We start from the raw sequence: 22,803 nt of genomic DNA, 5'->3' as shown, positions 1-22,803 counted from the left end.
ACGCAGAGTCTCAAGTGATTCATATGGTGCAGTTTCTCATAAACAAAACACAATTGACAAATTATGGAGAATTATGAGGTAGACTTTTTCAACAAATTATCAGGAGTTTTATCGGAAAAAACTATGCCACTCAGAATTTTATTCAACCAATAAAAATAAGACTTTTTCAAAAATTCCATTCTTGCTTACCCATTTTGTGCTTTTTTAATGAATGACTTTATTGTAAAGAGTAAATTTATAAGAACATGTTTTTTCCCTGACAAGCGTTTTCAGCTTTTTAGTATAAATTTAAAACAGCATTAGAATTTACAATATAATGTATATAAAAAAACATACCTTTATCAAAATGACATATATATCCGTACATGGTATAAGAAAAACTAATTTAAATGCGAAGTCGTGAGATCTGATTGAATAATTGCACAAATTTATTCTTTAAATCATATTCGTAGCGTATACGTACTAATTGAAGACTTAATAAGAAAAACAATCTTTGGAGTAATAATATCAGATTTGATAAAGTAAGAAATTGGAACTGTAGAGTGAATACAAGGTTTGAATACCTGATCTTAATCAGTATTGTAATATTGAATGTATTTTAAGCAGGTCTGTTATTAAAGATATTGAAAACAAACTGTTTATTATGTACCAAAATAATTGGCATTCAAAATTACTAAATTTCTAAATTGCGTACTTACAGCTAGGTTATTTAAATCAATTTATTGTACAAAACAATATTTAAGTATATACGTATCAATTACTATGCCGGTAAATATAAAAGTACATATGCTAAATCTAGAGTAGGTGTTGCTACGATTAAAATTGAAACTTGCATATATGAAGGTACAGATGTAAGTGAAAGGTTTTCTTTTAATTGTAGGGAAAATGATTTGAATATAATTGAAGTTGAAAAACATATTTTATAACAATGCCCAAATTTTGCAGACTGCGAACGCCGTATGTAATATAGAAAGTAGTTTTAGTAATTTGAGTAACGAGGAAAAGTTTTTATTTATGCTTTCTGATGACAGAGTTTGTAATTTTACCGCCAAAATCTGCCTAAGAACTTTTTAAGAGAAAGTGTATTTTATACTCGTATTAAGTATATATTATGTTTTTCTTGTATAATTGTTTGTAGTAGGTGTTTTATGATAAGATAAATTGATAGATGTTATAGATATAATATAAATGTATTTTAATGTGTGATTTATAGTCTTTAATATCTCTTTTTAGAGTGGCTCATTTATAAATTGGTCTGTTAATATTATATTGTGTTTTATATCTAATGGTTTAAAGAGTTGAGACTCTAATAAATTAATTGTTTGTTTACTAATAGTATTATCCTAATTTTTTAAATGCCTAAAAACCCATCAACCTATAAGTTATTCAAAGATTGGTTTTTTTTCTGATTTATCTTCTCCTCGTTTCACAAGCCGACGTGTTAACTTTATTGAAAGAAGATAAAAAAAAAGTAATCAGTGCGCTGATTTTTTTTTATTTCAGAATAATTGTTGATTTTAGAGGTTGATTTATTCGTCAGATTGTCGACAGATCTACGGGAAAGAACTGTCTGCCTCTCCTTTCCAGCTTCTTTTGATTTCATATGTGCCGCAGTACCTTCAGACACTTCTAAAAAATCTAGGATATCGAAAGAGTCAGATCTTTTAATTTGACATTGAAATGTATTTTAAATGTTCTTACTATTAAGAATCGATACATTTCGGATGGGGTTCCATTTATACTTAATCATGACCTTGAAATGCCCCTCACTTTTAGACTTTAAATTAAACAGAAGCGGTCATCTCCGTACCAGTATTGAAGGCCTCATGGAAGTTTAACATGTAAATGTGTTACCTTCGTTAAATAAAGATTTAAATAAAATTATTATTATTAACGCGACGATTTTTATTTGGAACTACAAATGCACCCATCTTAGCAGCAATATATAAATTTTACTTGCATATGGGATATAAATTGCTCATTTTATTCCGTATTCAAGAGAACGCAACAGCTTCTCATACTTCATAGAACTTTACCAGTGACTGAATAAAAAGTACATGAACTTATGTCAAAGAACGAACCGTCATTTTTCTAAAACATTAAGTATTAAAAATCGGAATATACTAAGACTTTGTTAATGAATATTCTGTATCAACTTTACAAAGGATACATGATGGTCTTGAAGTATAAATTATTTGTACTGGCGTTGTTTGTTATCTAATTAACGTCTTATAGTCTTCTTTTTTCTTGTTCTTTGTGTTTATCGACGCGCGTATATATACAATTTTAATCCTGGTATCTATGATGAATTTATTTACAACAACCACCGGGCCGATGCAACTCCTGGTGGAGATTTATTTCCCCGAGGGTATCACAAGCCCAGTAGTCAGCACGTTTGCGTTATCATTGATATGTTCATAATAATAAATTAACTGTTAACAAAACTTTGAAATATTGAAATTTTAAGGCTTTTCTATTTCAGGAATATAATTATCATAGCGGTATTTACGAAACTTTTGGGAATTTTTTGGACTCAGTGCTCTTCAACTTCGTACATTACTTGGCCTTTTAAACTTTTTTTGATTCGAGCGTCACTGATGAGTCTTTTGTAGACGAAACGCGCGTCTAACGTATATATAAAATTTTAATCCTGGTATCTATGATGAGTTAATATTTGACCTTTACTGTTATGTCCATTTTTAGTAATGTGCTTTTGGCACGACTCGGTATTTATACATCCCGCCATTGTTTTCGTGTGATATTATCAGTTTTGTTATCTTTTCTTTCATTTATGATTATGTGCATAGCACATTGGGTGTCTACATGTAATTGTGTATTACTGTGTTTACATATTTGTTCGTTTTTACAGTTTTAAGATTAATATAACACAATGTTCTGACTGCTGTACTATTTTTGCCATCTGTTAAGGAATTTCCGTTTTGAATTTTCCTGGCAGTTCTGTATTTTCGTTATTTGAGTATATTTCTTTGACTTTTTCCAGACTCATATATTTCAGCATCTTCGCTAGCTAAGGGTTACGATCCAATCCCGCTCATCAAGAGAGCGGGAGTGGATCGTAACCCTTGGCTAGCGAAGATGATATTTCAGCATCAAATACACTTCTATACTGATGATGTGCTTCTGTTCTATATTGCAGGTAAGCTTTTGAAGCTTGCACATACGGCAACTTTATTGATTTGTGTTTTTAACCATAGTGTTTGGCTACCAAAGACTGTTGCTCCACTCAAGTCAAAACAGTAGTAAAAAAGTAGTACCACATTGAGGTCCAAAGGGTTCATAAATTGAAGAGAATTTGGTCATCACTGTTGTTATTTTTTTTTTATTAGTGATTATATGAATTTTAAGTTATTTCCCTATAAAGAGACTCGGGGTCCAAATTTTTAGCAAAAACTTAGACATTTTTTTCATTACAAATTTTATATATTACACTTTTAGTTGTTACTTTATGATATGATACAAAAATCAACAAAAAAATAAAATCGTTTTGGCCCCAGATGACTGTTTAACGTTCTTTTTCAGCTCTTTGACTACATTCTTCTTGGGTCACAAACCTATGCTGTGGTTAACATTCAATCAAATTCAGAGCTGTAATAAGCTCAAATGTTGTGCCCATACTTGTTAACTGTTGAGGGGGGACCTCTGCAGGATCATCCAGTTTCATGTCACTCTGACAGCCTCTTGTATATAATTCTAATAGAAACATGTTTTTAAATGACTTCGATTTATTTCTAAACTACTGATTTCAATTGTGTTGAAATATATTTGGTCAATTTCCTTTTATGTAAACTGACCATACAGCTGACGCCACTGACGATGCTGGAAACCCCCATATAGACACAAACGTGGTATGCAATGTTACATTTTCATAGTCGATGAAAACATCAATTACCTTCTCGATTTAGGAATTAATGATGCAACAATTGGCCAAGAAATAATTCATATTGTGGACTCATGACGGCCAAATAAAATCAATGGAAAAGCAGACTTTCAAATACTCATACTATCATCAACTTAGCATTAGTCGTACACTGATCTAATCTTTTACATGTAAACTAGGCAAAACAATAGACATTGATTGTGAAGGTGAAGTCAAACGATTATCCATAAAATGTGCTTTTACATACCAAATATTATTGACCTGTCACTAGTGGTTTCGCATAATATATGAGCATTATTTTCGGAGTTATCCCAATCTAATCCATTGTTGATGCCTCTTTTTGACGCCATCAAGGCGAGAATAAAATAAGAACAAATGACATTAGTAACGATTTGATGAGTGTTAATTCTGTAAATTTATTTGTCAGTTAATCAAAAGAGTTTTATGAAATCTTTTTTGACAAACACATGTAACAGTAATTAGTTTTAAAGTTGTTTTTAACAGCAATATGTACAATTAAAAAAAGTGAAATCACAAAAATATTGCACTCAGAGGAAAATTCAAAACAGAAATTCCTTTAATCAAATGGCAAAATCAAATGCTTAAACATGTCAAATGAATGGCCAACAACTGTCATATTCCTGACTTGGTAAAATTTAATCTACAAGCAGACCAAATTGAAAGCAGTCTACAAACCATCCGTCTTTAGAGAGTCTATCTCTTTGACACCACCAAAACCATGGAAAAGTTATTGACAATTATTGAAGAAGAATGCAAAGCAATGTCCCTGGAATAAGAGGTAAAGCCATCTTCTTAATAACATTCTTAACATCATTTTATCAGTTCCTGTTTGAATTCACATAAAAGACCAATTTAGGGCGATTCATTATGGGAGCATATCTGCTTTGAATGTTCTAATTGATCTAGGCATCATTACAGTGTTGTTAATGTTGCCACTGAAAAGCATGGCATATATTATACCATCATTCAAGACTCTTTTCTGGAGGTAAAATAAAATTGAGTCAATCAAGTACAAGACATGAACAAATATTAATAATGATGTTTATTTTATATTTATGATATATGGTATTATTCACATGGTTCATAGAGATTTGATTGCAAATTAATAAACTAGTGATATATACAAAAATTGTATCTATTGTTTTATGAAATCTGCTAGAATCAGAAAAAACAACTATGAGATGAACAGAAAAGATTGTCTACAAGAAAGAACTATCCTGATTATAATTCACACAAGAAAAACAAATATAAATCCAAAAGATAATATATATAATTCAGGAAAACTTATAAAGCTACATTCTGCAAAATGTGTATAACTTAAAACAACTAACTCACTGACTCTTATGTGTAAATCAGAATTGACAAAGACATTTTTTAAAGTCAAAAGTGTTTGACATACATTTGTTCCTGAAAATGAAAATATCAAACTGCACAAAACATTTGTTTTTTATGTCAGATATCAAGCAAATATTGGTTATGGAATGTAATGTTTACCAAGTCGTAAACAATAATTAAAATTCATTTGACTTAATTTGTAAAAGACATTCTGGTAAATTTAACAGACAAGAATTCTAGACAATAAACAATCAAATTTACATTTAAACAAAGACAATTTTCAAAGTTCATCATCGTAAATATTTACTGTTTTTGGTCACTTATATGTGGAATGTTGACTTTATCTCAGATAAACATGAATATAAAGAAACATAGAGTATATGTCAAAAAGACAGCAACCCAACAAAAAACATTACCAGAAGACATTAAATCTTCAACTAAGAAAAGAAGGTCTTTACAAAATCTCAAACAAATTTGGTCCAAGTTTATAAAAGTTGTAAATAAAACTCAGAATATAAATTAACATATGATGATGATTGCACAATGATATTGCAGTTTGAATCATCATTTTTACCCGAACAAAATCAAGGTGGGGATTTTTTATCTCTAAACTACTGTGGTATCATTAATTTTCCTTGGTACCAATTTTTGTGAATTAAGAAACATGTCCATGTCCGTGGATATTTAATTTCGTGGTTTATCTATACCCACAAAATCCATGAAAATTCATATCCAACGAATAATAATGAATCCACAGTATATAATTGTATACATGATGTCGTTGGGTGGGTGTTAATTTCTAATTTTTCTTGTTTTAATATAAAAATAATTACCATAATCATTTGCATATCTTATATACAAAATAAACAAAGTGTATAAAATTTATAACATACCTTTAGTGTCAACAATACAATAAAATTATGCTAAATAGACATATTAAAAATACAATAGGAAAAATACAAATTGGTTCGACGCAGTTATAAAATTGGAGACGGAATAATTTTAAAATATCAATTTTGTAGTTGATAAGAAAATTTAGTATAAATTGTGTAAAAAGAAACAAGTTTTCTTAACTTGACTCTCATGCAGGAGCATATTTAAGGTTTTAATAACTGCCTACAAACATTCATCATGATCATGGATTTAGTATAAAAATATTTGCATAGCATAAATGTGTATTCCATGAATTTTTCCACTAAAGAAATGTCTGTTGCTAAGGCTTGTTATTATTATGAAAAACATTGTTTGTGTCCATTTGAATTAAAATAGCTATCTATGTATTTCAATGGAAATGTTATTATTAAAAAAATGAATGAAAAAAAAACATAAATTTTTTGGACACAGAGGTCCTGGAATGTTTTTATGGGGATGGAAGTCAATTTTATCATTTAATATATTAATATGGAGGGGTGGTTTGATTGCAAATGAGACAACTATTCACAAGAGACCAAGAAGGAGAATGTAAACAAATATAGGGCACTTCTGTTTACTTTAATCACAATTCTTAAATGAATAGATCTGTAAATTGTTATAAAGGCATTTAAAAAAACATGTTTTAAATGTTACTCTATGTGGCAATTTCATGGTTTAATTAATTCTTTTTGAATTTTAATAAAATATATTAAAAAATAATAAAAGATTATCCAAAATTAATCAGTAACTTGAATGAATGATCAAAACCATGGCTGTCTGTATAAAATTAATTCAGCAAGCATCTTACACTTTATGTGTGGCTGTGTCTTATTACTAAACAAAAGTGTGCTATACACAGCATGGAATGAAAATAATGTGTAAATAAATCAGTACATTTAACATTTCCTAAATAGCTATGGAATGTGTCGGTGTTCATCAGTGCTAAGATAAATTATAGTTAATTGGTTACCATCAACATATTGTGAAAGATGTAGCAATGGTTTTACATAAAAATATAATGAAAGATGCTTCAATATAAAATCTACAAATACCAAAGTCAACAAAGTAAAATTCATAAAATACTTTTTCACAATTTTCAGAATGCATTGAATCACTGCCTTCTGTCCTGCAGAAATTATACTTTTGAATTAGTACTTCATATATCTATATAATTTTTCTTTTATATTAAACTTTTAAATATGAACTTCTTGAGATAAAAATATAATCTATTAAAACATACCCAAAAGCACTTGTTCACATGGAATAATTGCATAGACCACTAATCATAAATTGATCACAACCATTATACAAAATTAAAACAGAAATTTCATAAACAATATTATACATATAAAGTTAACATAGTAATCTACCCTATAAAATCTCATTTGAAGTATCTTAGCAGAAATTACTTATCAGTATAAGTACCTCAGGAGAGATTTATCTATTTTTCTTTTGTTAAAGCCCTGACCATCTCATATCAATTCAGACAGGTCCACCTTTATTACAAAACAAAAATCAGTACAAGTACCTCAGAAGAGATTTATCTATATTTTTTTGTTCAAGCCTTATCAGCCCCACCTTTACTACAAAACACAAAGATTTCAAAGAAAATTGTATATAAAAGGATTTTTTGTAAATGTTGTTAAAACTTTTATGTAAAAATATTAAAGGTCATTTCACAAAATTAAAAGGTCTTAAACTTCCGACCAATGCATCTTTAAATCTGCTAAATTTGAATGAAATACATAAATTTGTTCTTTATGTAACATACTGGTCATGTGAAGAGACCAAGCATGTCCAGTTAGAGCTCCTTACTGACAATAAAATATATAAATTTGTTCTTTATGTAATGTACTGGTCAGATAAAGTCTTCATATAAAGAGTCCAAGCATGTCCAGTCAGACCTCAATACTGGCCTGATACAGTAAACAATGATAAGGCTGAATTTGTCCAGTCTGTACACAATTATCACAACTACTGATATTATTGTCTGTTGTTTTTCTGAAGATGTACAGAAACTGTTCCTGGTATCACTCTTAGCACCTGTAGTGTACCTGGATACAGTCAATGTCTTATTACAACTGTTGGATATCACAAAATCTTAAGAATCTCATTAAAATAGACAGGCATACATTTATCATGTATAAAAATAGATATACTGGATAAAATCAAGACACAACAGTCACTGTTTATATCTTTGACAACATAATTATCTCCCTAGATTTTATAAAAAGAATTCCTTAATCAAAAATACATCCATAGTATTTGTTTTATATATTTTCAAGATAAATATACAAAAGTTCTCTCTTAGGATTTTATCTCCAAAAATAAGATCCATGATTTTGTGTACAAAATATTTTATTTAAAAAACTATCAAAAATTTAACCCTAAGGTTGAGATGTGAGAAAGATTGCCAGTTTTGAGATACTATATTTAACACATAAATGGTAACAAGTTTTCCCCACAAATCATGGAAGTTTTAAGTACCTTGCACTCTTGTTAATAATATGAACAATGTTATAAAGTATTGGAAGATCATTTGTCGATATGCTCCTCATGGCAGAGATATTATTAATCACAGCTTGCTTCTCTATACGACCCTTCTGCCGTCACAAAGTAATTATCAAAGAAGTCATGAAGGAAGGCAAACGTTGGTCTGGTCTCCGCCAACTTCTTCCAACATTGTAACATGATATCATAGTATGGATCAGGACAGGGTATTGGTCCACCAGTGGGTTTAGCCATTCTTACTCCCGACTCCACTTTACTCAACACATCATGACCTGTCATTCCTGTAATCATAGGTCGGAATTTAAAGTTGTAAAAAACCATTTAGACTAAATGGCCTTAAAATCTTTAATTTTTTAATATATCTATACAGCAAGTGCCATGCATTTTAAGAAACTTTCAATTACTGGCCCTTATTCATTTTCAATCAGAAGACACAGGAATTAAGTCATTATCAAATACAAAAATGCTATTATTCTATGTATATAGTTCAAACAATTTACCAATATTTGTCCCTGCAAATGTGTATATCAAGAATTAGCTATTTTTTAGGTCATTTAACTAAGGACCAATCAGAATATTTTGTAATCTTTACAGTTGATCAATAGATGTCCCTGCAAATTAGAGGTTTTATTATCCTGTTTTTCTTGTGTCTTACTCTCATCTTCCCTAGATATGTGCATACCAGCCTCTGAGAATTCTGTACTTTGTTGAACATTCAAATTCATGGTAAACATCGATAATTAGAACAACAGTCTACAGGAATACTAATTAATTTACAGTATTCTTTATATGGTAGTTACTAAGGTGCTAGGATGCTCTCACAAGTATTTCTTAATAAATTTTTGTTGTTTTTTATTAACCTACAAACCCCAGTCTCCTTATCACTGAAAACTAATTGACAATGCTAATGGTTTGTTTACACACTATTTTATAAAGGACTAACCTGGATAGGGAACACGTCCAAATGTGATTAATTCATATAACAACACACCATACGACCACACGTCAGATTTAATACTAAACTTTCTATCAAAAGCAGCTTCAGGTGCCGTCCATTTTATAGGGAACTTAGTATCTGCAAATATCACATACAAATCTATAACTATAACAAACAATCTGAATGGTCAACTCAAAAAAGTTAAATAGTTACCATAGACACCTATCATTTAATCAAAGTAATAAATATTCATTTACTTTGTTCAGCACAAAATATTGTGCAATGATTTTCACATATTGGCCTACATTTTAAGCTTTTGCCTAATTTTTTAAGTTAGAATTGTGTTACTTACAAATATGAGACCTTACACAAATACACCTATAAAACATGTAATTTTCATGTATTGAAGTTAACACATCCATTTAAAGTATATACAATATCACAATTTAAAAAGTTGTGAAAAGGTTCCTTGATTTCTGTGTCTCATCAGGGATTACTGCTTTCATTTGTAAATCTAAAGAGTGCTCAAAACTCATAAACTAAATTAAACTAGAGACTTTATGAATGAAAAAATAAATCTGACCATAATCTGAGTCAACAACAGAAAAATGTAGATAAAAAGTGGAAAAATTTCAAAGGTGATTTTTTAGAAACAATAAAAAATAAATATTTGTATTTATTCTTACGCTCATGGGCCTCATAGATATCTTCTTGTATAAGTCTGGCTAGACCAAAGTCAGCCACCTTTACATCATTGCGTTCTCCTACTAATATATTGGCTGCTCGTAGATCTCTGTGTACAAAGTTCTCAGTCTCTAGATAGGCCATACCATCAGCAATCTGAAACATACAAAAATGTGTTTATATTTATCTATGATTTTAGCAGTCATTGGTTGATGATCTTGATTTTATAAAATTCAAAATTCAGTTTTGTAACACTTCCTTTTAAAAAATGCCTGCAAGTTTTGTTGAATAAAAGGTTATCAATTTCGACATGAAGTATTTTCCGTCCTAAAACTAAATTGATATTTCTCACTGGTGCCGCCATTTCAACAATAACAGGAAGTTTAATTTATTTTCCTCACCTGTGCAGCCATGTCAACTATAACAGGAAGTTTAATTGATTTTCCCTCATCTTTGCGTAAATAATCTAACAATGATCCATTAACCATCATTTCTGTTATTATCCATATAGGTTCTGTTGCCGTACACACAGCCAATAATTGTACAAGTTTACGATGTCGTAGTTTATGCATAAGTTTGGCCTCTGATAAAAAGTCTTCAGCAGTCATAGCACCTTGTTTTAATGTCTTTACAGCCACATCTACTGTGTTTCTCCATTTACCTGAATAAAATGTATAGAGTTTAGTTTTGATTGATAGAATGCATCTAAAACTGTAGACTATAAAATAATTAAAACATTTAGTTTTCATACAAATTGCACAAGGTAAATCATTTTAAAACCTTAAAAAGGAAACAAAATTTAACATGTAGATTGTCAATGAATGTTTTTTTTTTATTGAAGTGATGTTTCAGCCACAGGCCCTATTTAGTTTCTTTATAACTTTTCTTAGCTACACGGTAGACATTTTACTTTCACAATCAACAAGGGTGTTATAATAATAATTTGTCAGTAGTTGGCACTAACTATCTTTGTTTTCGTTCATTAACAAATTTGTGATAATGTAAAATCTTTGTAAAGCTCTAACATGTTTGTTGTTCTGGTTACCATATCATGGCCCCTTTGTATTTCCTTTTGACTAATTGAAGTGTAAATGGAACAACCATTTTTAAATATCTTTATTAAGTAGATTCTGTTTATTCTGTATTTGCTAAGTACAATAGATAATAGATTGTATATTTTCTTCCAGAATTTCTCATGTAAAACTGGATCAAACTCACCTCAATTTGTGTTTGTACCAAGTACTTTGGATCAAGAGTTTGTTGTTGTTTGTTATTGTTAGTAGGTCTATTTCAACTGTTGTACCAAGTAGTTTGGATCAAGAGTTTGTTGTTGTTTGTTATTGTTAGTAGGTCTATTTCAACTGTTGTACCAAGTAGTTTGGATCAAGAGTTTGTTGTTGTTTGTTATTGTTAGTAGGTCTATTTCAACTGTTGTACCAAGTAGTTTGGATCAAGAGTTTGTTGTTGTTTGTTATTGTTAGTAGGTCTATTTTAAATGTTATCTTATCCAGTATTATTATTTGTAATATGTATAATTTATTAATGATACTAAGAGTTTGTATGATATACCTGCATGGACATCACCAAAACAACCAGCCCCTAATTTTTTATTTAATTTGACTGATTCTCTGGCTACTTCTAGTTCCCTGAACTGGACTTGTGGTGGCAGCTTTGGACAAGGGACAGTAAGCTGACAACATAAACCATCTCCTACACCTGTAATACAGATACTTAGAGATTATCGTTGATCAGAGAGATTGATTTTATCACTTGAGCCAGTATAGCGAAAGGGAGAAAAGCAATGGAGTTGAAAGACCAATGATAATCTGTTTATTGCTATTTTACCTATGAAAACATTGTCATTGTTAATTTAATTGACAATGGGAACATTCACCCTTAGTTTCTAGCAATAAATTTTCATATCACTCTATCATGTCTACTGTACTGAGAAAGGAAATTATCAGTCAGTAAGATCAAAGGAAAATTTCATTAAATAGCGATAAATATATAAATATCATGATTGCCACTGATTCAAAAGTCCTTTTTTTTGTTTCAATAAATAAATAACAAAAACTGTGTTCAGTGAACTGTGAAAATTGGTAAAAATCTCTAATTTGGCATTAAAATTAGAAAGATCATATCATAAGGAACATGTATACTAAGTTTCAAGTTGATTGGACTTCAACTTCATCAAAAACTTCCTCGAACAAAAACTTTAACCTGGACCAAAAACTTTAACCTGAAGTAGGACGCACAGACGGATTTCAGACCAGAAAAATATAATGCCCATAAATGGGGCATAATAATAACAAGCAAATGTCTTGAACTTGAAAATGATTTGAAGATCATTTCCTGAAACTCCTTTATCTAATTAAAGTGTTGTGATCCTAGTTATTATGTTACCTTGGTAATGTTGAATCAGCTTTAGAAGTCCAGGAAAAGTTCTCCTAGGACTGATATAAAAACCTCCATTGTCCATTTTTCTAATCCTGTAATGTTTGACGCAGGCATCGTTCATTTTAGTATCATGGTCTCGTATAGATAATACATAAGACTGTTTGTCTGAAAATATAAACGTATAGATATAAATAACACAATCAAAGCTTTGTATATAAAGATTGTCTGATCTGACCATATACATATGACATATATAGTGTTCAAAAACCTGCTAATAAATGAACTATAAACATCCATTTTATATGTAAATTCATCGATGAATAAGCCATGTTTAAATTATTTCATATGTTAAATCTTATAGTCATATGAAACTTCAAATTTGAAAAAAAGTTGACTGTGTTACATGTATATACTTAGTTTTACTACAAAACAAATGTTTGTAAACTTTCTTGTATAAGAAAATCCTTTAGATTATTAAAATCTAAAATAAATTTACAACTATTGAATCATTGTCCTTCTGTTTACTAATTCATCAATATTTTTCTGTATTCAGTGACCTTTACAAGGAGACTGATCTCATTTACTCTCAACCACCCCACAAAGCATGTGTGAGGGGAAAAATGTGAAAGAATGTTAGCAAACAATTTCAATTGACAAATGGGAAAGCATGGAAAATATAGAATAAAATTTCATGACTCTTTCAATCACTTGCTCCACTTGGTTTGTGTTGAATATTTATAAGTCACATTCCAGTAAACTTCTGCAACAAACTTCAAAGTTAATAAGGTTGAGATCAACAATCACTGAATGAAATATAATTTGTCGATACTATATATTTATAATTATTAAAAAAAACATGCAAGCAGGATTTGGTTAAGTTAACATGCATGCATTTGTTAAATAACTTTGATGACATAAAAATTGTAAGAAATTCGTTTCTTATGACTTTAATTTACATATACAAGAGTATAAAGTTCATTTCCACAAAAAATAATACTCTCCCCTAGTATCTACGATTACGAATAACACTGACAGATATTTTTTTGTAGAAGTTCACTGCACTATTTTGTTTGTTTTTTCAAAGGTAGTAATAAACCTTGGAATATATATAGATATCAGTACCATAGGAGTTTAATATTTTTCCATGCAATCTTTAGTATTCTTTACCCAAAAATAGTTACATAAAAAACTATACTCTGGCATGATTTACAATCCTTTGTTCTATTTTTATTAACAAAAGTCTAAATCATTGATCAATAGGTTATCAGGAACTTTATTTCAAATCAAACACCCTAGGGATTGTTAGGTTTCAAACTGCCTTTCACTTTCAGATAAGATTCAAGAAAAAGAAACAAGACGTAAATAGCTGACACTGGTCCTTGAGCCAATGTAAGGCAAAATTGAGCATTTAAATAATGTAGTTTCATTTCAATTAGGATGCAAATTAAATGAAGATTTGATGATCATAATAAATAAAGGAAGTTATATTGTACAAGAGAAGAATATAAAAACACAGCAAGGATAACAGAATGAGATCATGCAATGGACTAAATTCAGATATAATGCATGATGGAACAGGCACCACAGTCATATACATGTATTTTTATCCACACTGTGTACCCACAGTCATATACATGTATTTTTATCCACACTGTGTACCCACAGTCATATACATGTATTTTTATCCTCACTGTGTACCCACAGTCATATACATGTATTTTTATCCACACTGTGTACCCACAGTCATATACATGTATTTTTATCCACACTGTGTACCCACAGTCATATACATGTATTTTTATCCTCACTGTGTACCCACAGTCATATACATGTATTTTTATCCACACTGTGTACCCACAGTCATATACATGTATTTTTATCCTCACTGTTTACCCACAGTCGTATACATGTATTTTTATCCTTACTGTGTACCCACAGTCAAGAGTATGGACACAGTACCTCAACCATCACGAGGTGGATTGGTTTTGTAAAGAATTATTCACCTCTGCTATATATATGTACTTTAATAGTCACTTCTTCAAGAGGGACAAGTTTGGAATCAACAAAGTAAGATAATCTTGAGAAAAAACATCTCTGCAAAGTCGTCTAAATTTATCTTTATGCAAAAAAGTTTTCAATAAAGAGTATTCCAGACTCTAAGGAATATGACATATACAAAGTGAGGACAAGATCTAGAACTTGCAGAGAAAAGAGGGTAAAAAATTCATTGATATTAATATTCTTTGTTAGAAATATTTACATGTAGTTCTTTTATTTTTTGTTTCAGAAAAAGCTACAATGAAAAATATTTACTCATACATGTTTTGGATATTATATGACATGAAAAAGAAGAATAAACTGAATAATACATTGAAGCTTATGCCAAACTTATATATGCAAGATAAGCAGTATAGTGATTGATGATTTTATCATTTACTCAAACTATGACAGCTATGTAAGGACTTTTATTTTATCTAATTTAATTATCTTGGTTACTATCCATAACATTTGTTTATTTCACAAGTATTGCCTGATTACCGTAAGCCAATTCTTGAATGAGCAAGTAAATTGTGATGGATTTCAGGATTTAAACATAACTTTAACCTATAATTTTTTAATACACACAGTTGAAAGATGTTTTTGAATAGACTTACTATGTAAGTTTTTGACCCTTTTAGTAGTTTCAAAAAACCAAATATTTAGGGTTTGAAACACAGACATAGCAATAGAAAAGCAGTGTCTTAGCTAACGCCCCAAAAAGAGTGGTTTCAGTCACCCACTGTCCCTTATGTCATTCCCAGTGTATTTGTGTTTTCTGCAGGAAACTAAAAATATATTTTAACTTCTGAAAGGGGCTTTTAAAACACTAAATTACATCCAATCTAGCAAATGTTTCTATAAACATAAGCAAGTTGTTTTTATTTCTGAAAATAAATTGTGTTTTGTTTTCATGCCCTTAATCTTAAAACTTTACAGCAACAAGAATGTGTCCAAAGTACACGGCTGCCCCACTCGCATTATCATTTTCCATGTTAAATGGACCGTGAAATTGGGTAAAAAATCTAATTTGGCCTTAAAAGTAAAAAGATCAACCAATAGGGAACATGTGTACTAATTTCAAGTTGATTGGACTTTAACTTCATCAAAAACTACCTTGACCAAAAACTTTAACCTGAAACTCATACTTTTATTTTTTTTATAACCAGTCTATAGCACTATGGATCTATTGATCATAATTAAAAGCCAATTATAAATGTTTTGTGCACACACATGGTTTAGTACTAAATGAAGAATAAATGTATGATTTAAGTGCACTCAAACATATTGATTTTTGTCATTGCTACATTGAACAAAATCAAACTTTTGTGTAGATTTTCTAGTAGTATATGTGTGTGCTATTTAACTATAGTATATCAAAGTTAAATGTGTATTTGTAAGTAATTAAAGCGTGTTGTTATGTTACCCACCAGCCGATTCTCTGACAAGAAAAGTTCCCTGTGGATTTCCTGGTAATAACAGCTGTTTATCTGCTTCTTTTCTCTCCACATTATACCACCAACTGATGAAATAGCAAAATCATTATAACTACAAACCTCTTATAAAACAAGTATATTTGGAAAAATTCACCTCTCACCATAACCAAAGGAATGTACATGTTATTTTCTTTTTTTACTTCTCTATTAGTCAGAGGATAAATGCACTGACTGTAATTAAAATTTATATATAATGATCATATCTATTAAGTCATTAGTTCATCTGTGAACGAGTGCTTCCTGCTTAGTGTTCTTTTTCTTATCCTTTGAATCCACGTCACACATCATTACATCAATAAAGACATAATCTGTATCAGATCAGATTAGAATTAATGTATTGTTTTCAGTGGGGCTTGTGTTGCTTAAGCTTCAGTTTTTATATAGAACTTTGGAACCTATTGTTTTCCTTTTTCTTTTTTTTTCTTTTGAGCATGATGATATCTATCTTTGTTCAACTTATATTTTTTTTCTTTTTTGCTGCCCATGTTATCTCTCTTTCGACTTTCGTAATGAAGATTTATTCAGCTTACATGTAGAAATTTATAAAACATTATATATTCAGTGTACCAGATTTTTTTTTTTTCTGTAGTTGAAATAAATAATATCTTACTCTTGAGCTTGTGGAGAATCATCATCTTTTGTAACATAGTTACTGGGTATATAACCTTGTTGACCTGATGTCAGGTGACGGGCCATCCACCAATCACAATTTGTGCTGAAAAATTATATCAAGATACAATAAATACAAGTTAATAAACATTTTGACATTCAACTTACATGGTCGTTTCTGGCCTTTTATAGCTGACTATGTGGTATGGGCTTTGCTCATTGTTGAAGGCTGTACAGTCACCTATAGTTGTTAATTTCTGTGTTATTTTGGTCTCTTGTGGAGAGTTGTCTCATTGGCAATCATACCACATCTTCTTTTTTTATATTCCAGATATGTAGCAGTCATAATATGGACCATTTGAATCAAGTTTGTACATGTACTATAGACTTTGAAGCCCTGAGTTTCAATTTCTGTTTCTCCACAAACCATCTGATAGAAGTGAATAGTGATAACAACTCGTCCAATTAACTACCTTGGCTAATCAAGTGTGAATATGGAAGACAGGTGGACAACTTTCAACTAAGATTATAAAATTGAGACACAGATAAAGATTTTAATTACAATACACCTTCTGGTAGTGGTCATCCAAATCCTTCAACTCTTTTAAAGGGATACCCATGATAAGGACTAAGAGTAGACACAATTTTGTTAGATGCACAGACACATGAATGAACTGATTAATCCATAGAATTAAATCGTAAACTTACCTGGCCTCATCCACTTCCAGTTTATCTCCCTTTTTGAAGGACAAATCATCGTCATTTATAGCATCAAAATCATACAATGCTCTCATAACCAGACCACCTAAAACACAAAGGACAAATCATCATCATTTATAGCATCAAAATCATACAACGCTCTCATAACCAGACCACCTAAAACACAAAGGACAAATCATCATCATTTATAGCATCAAAATCATACAATGCTCACATAACCAGACCACCTAAAACACAAAGGACAAATCATCATCATTTATAACATCAAAATCATACAATGCTCTCATAACCAGACCACCTACAAACCCAAACACAATTGATACCCATTTAGTTAAAATTTTTACTTATACTTTTACTTGTACATGTTTACTTGTACTTTTACTTGTACTTTTACTTGTACTTTTACTTGTACATGTTTGCATGTTGATGTGTCTTTTGTATCTTTAAAATTAAGAACTATCACTGTGAGTTAAACATTGATAATTTCTTCACTAATATTAATGTCTACTTTAACAATCTACATGATCTATACAACTTTGTTGATATTTTATTTCAAGAGTTTTCCAATGTCTGCATTCACATACATGTACAAGCCTACAAAAAATTTCTAGTTCTTTGAAAGTTTAAATTTGTGGTTCACCTGTACCCACTGGAGTTGGCACCCAACGATTTATAGTGTATCCACAGTACCTATATGTACATGTACATGTACATGTATCTAGGATTTATCAAATCTTATTTAACTTTTCTTTGCATCTCATATAACTTTTATATATTTTGACGTACATGCAGTGATAAGAAGAGAATTTACTATGATTTGGTTGACCTGAAGAAGTCAGTTTTTCAACTTTTATCTTTTTGTTTATTATATCCCCCCTCACCTTCATGGTCATTTAAAACGTTAAAGATTCTGTGAGGAAAAGTGGAATGTTTACCAAAACCTTGTGAAAAACCCAAGTTGACATCATTAAAAAAAAAATCTTATAGATAATGATAAATTTATAATGTTTTCATTGAAAGCATTCCACATGTAAAAGTATTCCTCACTTGATTATCAATAAGGAAATATCTATATACCTGTGAAGAACTACATTGTAAGATAATCAATTATCTATATGAATGAGGAAGCAGGAACAATGAGTCATTCTACTTTAATTTAATCAGGAGTTGTATTTGCATAGATTTGAACTGAGCCTGAGCCCACAGTTACGATACAAATAGTACTTACTTGTACTCCCTGGTGGTGGTGGCAGTGGCCTGACGGGACTGGACGGATTGCCAACACTAATATTCACATCTTGTGGAGAAATGCCCTGTCCTCCATTATTAACAGCTGATATAGAGGGGGGTTTGTTACCCCCCTGTTCTGGTTTCCCTAAACAGCCTCCCATGTCACATCAATAACATTTTCTACAACTGATAAGATAAAATCACCATTAACTGCAATAATTTGATAATACAAAAAAATATATATATATACAGGGTTCTAACTATTTTAAGGTTGAGTTCTGTAGCTTGGACTTGTCACTTTAAGAGATAATGATTCCATGCTGTTTTGATAAGTCTATAGTTTAAAAACTCTCATATTTCTAAACTGAATCGTCTCTTTCAGCTTATTAGGATTCATTGAATAAAATTACAATTTTGACACCATTTACACTGGATAAGTCAACTTTATAGTACATGTACATCATGTTCATGTGTATACATTGTATTATACAACAAACATTTTCTTGTGTTTTCATAATCCAAGCACATCCAGTATGGGTGTACAAAACTGAACATGCCTTTCTCATTGTTGAATGCTTGTGTAATGCAGTTGTTTACATTTTTGCTCTTATGGTTGGTGAACATTTTTCTCAATGGCTTGCTCTCAACCATGTTTAATCTCATTCTAATATTTGTCTGTCAGTGACCTGTAATGTAATGGTTGAAGTTTGTTGCTGTCCATGTACATCATTTTCCTTTTACCATTAACATTTAATGCATAAATCAAGATTGTTTACAGCATGTACAGGGTCTCATTTGAATTGTTTTTTGTAAGTTTTTGCAATTTCAGGGCTTCTAATAGCTTGCTTATATGACAAAGTTTTTTTTCACTGCGAAGGCCAAACAGTAACCATTAGATCATTTGGTCTCAGGTGGCTATGGAGAGTCTCATTGGCAATCATATGATTATCTTATTTTGTTGTTTTTAGATTGTTTTCAACAGTTTATTGTCAAATGCTTCTAACTTCATGTACAACCAATTCAGCTATAATGGTTCACATTGTTTCTAGTTTGTTACATAATGTAATTACAAATGTATCAATTCTTTAACCAGTAATATTGTTGACATATCAATGGTAAGGGTAAACATGGTGTTTCCTACAGAAGGTTTTGTTGTGGTAATTAAGCACTCTGGCCTGCAACATTTTCTTAACATTCTGCCCTTGAACATTTGATGGGAAATAGTGTTGGTGCCATGCCCCATTTTGTTGAATTTGTTCTGAACTTTTGAACATAAGAATGAACTTGAACTGCCAATTGCCAAAAAATATCATAAAGACCATAAAGGCTTTATGGTTCCACATACAGGATACAAAACACAGTCTTTGTAAATCACTATTCAGCCTTCTTTCCGTGGGTTTAAAACCATAGGTTGGTAAAATATACACATGTACACATACCGAAGGTCAAATAAAAGCAAATTTTTTTATTCCAGGAAAAGATGAGGGTCGTAATGAGGGCAGTGTTTCCCATTCAGCATTTAAGCCGGGTGTGCCGACCACCTTCTTTCCAAAGCCGACCACCTTTCCCTTTTAGGAGGTGGTCGGCTTTTTTTTCTTCAAATTCCGGATTTTTTTCAGTTCAGCACCGTAAAAATTTAAATACTAATCGGGGGAATGGAAAGGCAGATGACGATGGTGATAAGGAAAATTCTAAGCCATATAAGTCAAATAAAACGGATAGTTGAATTGAAATTGTTGAAATGGAAAAAAAGTATCAAAACAACAGAAAAGGCACACAAGCGATCGCGAAGATAAAAAGGTTGGGAACAATCCCAAAATGAGAGATATCCCTTAAATGAGGGACTGTCCATCAGGCAAGGGGTCTTATTACTGTTGAAGAAGAAAAAAAAGAAAAAGTTAGATTTATTAGCTTAAAAGGGGGGAATCGTTTTATTTGGTACAACTTTTCTAAAAGAGTTTCCATAATGATAAAAAGGCCAGAACTAACAAATATGATTGTCCTCATTTGTTTCTCTTTAAATGTATCCTACATTACATGGAGAGGTTACCCATCATTTGAGGGGTGGCGATAAATATCAACAGGACTTTAAATGGATACTCGTCACAGAAGTATATTACTATACTCTGTGCCAAAAATACAGCACTAAAGCGAGGAACAGGACAGAAACTTGGTTCGATAGGCCATTCATTAGCAGACTTCATAGGAGGGAGTCCTGCAAAAGCCATAATGATCTGCTATCCGAGATGCACAAAACTAATTTGTCAAATCATTTAATGAAAGGCTAGCAGTGATAGCAGTAGAATGGTACGTTCAATTCCATTAAATGTGAATACAATACTTATCCTTCTATTTGTGACCCCAAACCACAGTAAACGGAAAAAAAATAAACCCGGTTGAAAATGTTAAAAAAATCACCCGGTTGCAAGTGTTTTTTTTCAAAACACCCACCTTACCTTAGTGAAAAAAGGAGAACACTGGGGGGTGCCTTCATGAATAACTGCAAAAGCCTGGTACCTTTGATAACTATTACACCATTTTGGGTCCTCAATGCTTATCAACTTTATACATGTTTTTAACCTTTTGATTTAAGCATCACTAATAAGTCTCATGTAGACGAAACATGAATCTGGCATATCATATTATAAGCCTGGTACCTTTGATAGCTACAAATGTATATACATTTATATCAATATTCCTGGCTGACCCGAGAAACTGTCCAGCTTGAACTATTGATTTCATACAACAATCACTTTTCCATAGTGGCACTAGATATTTTGTTTTATGACCTCCAAATTTTTTAGGGGAATTTGGGTAATGGCGGACAAATAGCGATAATGTGTAGATGTATTGTAACCAAAATGAAAAATACAATACACCCTATCGCTAATCCCGGCTAATTGAACTTTTGACACATACAACAATCACTTTTCCATTTTGGCGTCAGATACTTTGTTTTATGAGGTCAAAATTTTACAGGAACTTGTGTGATATCCAGTTATGGCAGACAAATAGTGATAGGGTGTATAGACAATAGACAGCTAATCTGCTTGACATTTGAAGCTATATTTCTTTTCTTTTTACACTGACGCTTCATATGCATGATATGTACATATAAATATTGTGTAAAATTTTCAACAAACTGTAACATAAAGCTTATTCATTTGATATTATTGGGGTAAACAGGTACTTACCATACTAAACTAGTACCAAGTTACCAACCAGGATTCAAAGTATAGGGACCCTAAGTGAACTCACATGTATTTGTTCCCATCCCACATTTAAATATTTTAAATACACAACATCTTTTACACTGAAATGTAGGGAATAATAAATTTAAACAAGTTTAAAGTTTACAGTAGTAAAAGTGAGGTAATTGGCAGTTTCATTTGTTCGTAAAATGAAAACAACACCCCCGATCAAACATCTGTAAAAGAATAAATTGTTCTCATGATTAAAGTTTTTCACACTATGTTTGCATTTTATATAAATGTGGTCTTACGTATGTTAACTAAATATCATTAATAAAGCCAGTTATGTGGGAAAACCCAACTTCTTTTCAAAAACAATTTCGCCATAAAACCAGGAAGTCTCTTGCCGGAAGGTAAATTATTGAACTCTCGTTATTTCTCGCCTTTTCTTGCAGTGGTCATCTCAAAGTGTACACACAAACAAGAGAAGGACCATCTCAAATGGAAAACATTAAAGTTGCATTATTATTTTGTAAACGGTTTGCTTTGCTAAAGATGTTTTTGTGCATCTAAAAAAAACCATAAAAAATAAAAACTAGAAATATTCTGAATGTGCTCAATTGCCTATTCTGTGTATGACGTTTGTTATTTTAAGAATTGAATGCTTCTTTTTTTTAAATTCATTGGGGTGTAAAAGCGTTGACCGAAGTACATTTTGTATGAAGCGCGGAAGCGCTTCATTCTAAAAATGTGCGCACGGTCAACGCTTTTACAACCCTATGAAGTTACAAAAAGAAGCATTCAATACTTATAATTACATTTTTT

General features: G+C 31.0%; 1 protein-coding gene across 1 annotated transcript; it reads right to left on the bottom strand.

The window, feature by feature from the left end:
- Window positions 1-4,948: 4,948 nt before the first annotated feature.
- Window positions 4,949-22,426, bottom strand: LOC134697777 (tyrosine-protein kinase SRK2-like). The gene is made up of 11 exons (XM_063560067.1): window positions 22,290-22,426; window positions 18,786-18,973; window positions 17,546-17,642; window positions 16,839-16,943; window positions 16,163-16,254; window positions 12,702-12,860; window positions 11,868-12,014; window positions 10,700-10,959; window positions 10,301-10,454; window positions 9,621-9,752; window positions 4,949-8,958 (listed from the first exon to the last, which is right to left on the bottom strand). Exons 2-11 carry the CDS (start codon window positions 18,946-18,948, stop codon window positions 8,738-8,740), a joined length of 1,530 nt encoding a protein of 509 aa, XP_063416137.1. The 5' UTR covers window positions 18,949-18,973; window positions 22,290-22,426; the 3' UTR covers window positions 4,949-8,737.
- Between the last annotated feature and the right edge of the window lie 377 nt (window positions 22,427-22,803).

Source organism: Mytilus trossulus, chromosome 1 (assembly GCF_036588685.1).
Source record: "Mytilus trossulus isolate FHL-02 chromosome 1, PNRI_Mtr1.1.1.hap1, whole genome shotgun sequence".
Taxonomy (NCBI): domain Eukaryota; kingdom Metazoa; phylum Mollusca; class Bivalvia; order Mytilida; family Mytilidae; genus Mytilus; species Mytilus trossulus.
Note: the sequence above shows the minus strand (reverse complement) of the source record. Positions and strands in the feature narration are given on the sequence as shown.

Excerpts from the sequence above, each read along its gene's own strand:
- LOC134697777 (XM_063560067.1), bottom strand. The coding sequence starts at position 18,948 with ATGGGAGGCTGTTTAGGGAAACCAGAACAGGGGGGTAACAAACCCCCC. Across the intron at positions 12,861-16,162 it reads TCTTGTCAGAGAATCGGCTG|ACAAACAGTCTTATGTATTA; the intron begins GTGGGTAACATA and ends TTATATTTTCAG. Across the intron at positions 9,753-10,300 it reads TATCTATGAGGCCCATGAGC|ATACTAAGTTCCCTATAAAA; the intron begins GTAAGAATAAAT and ends TGATATTTGCAG.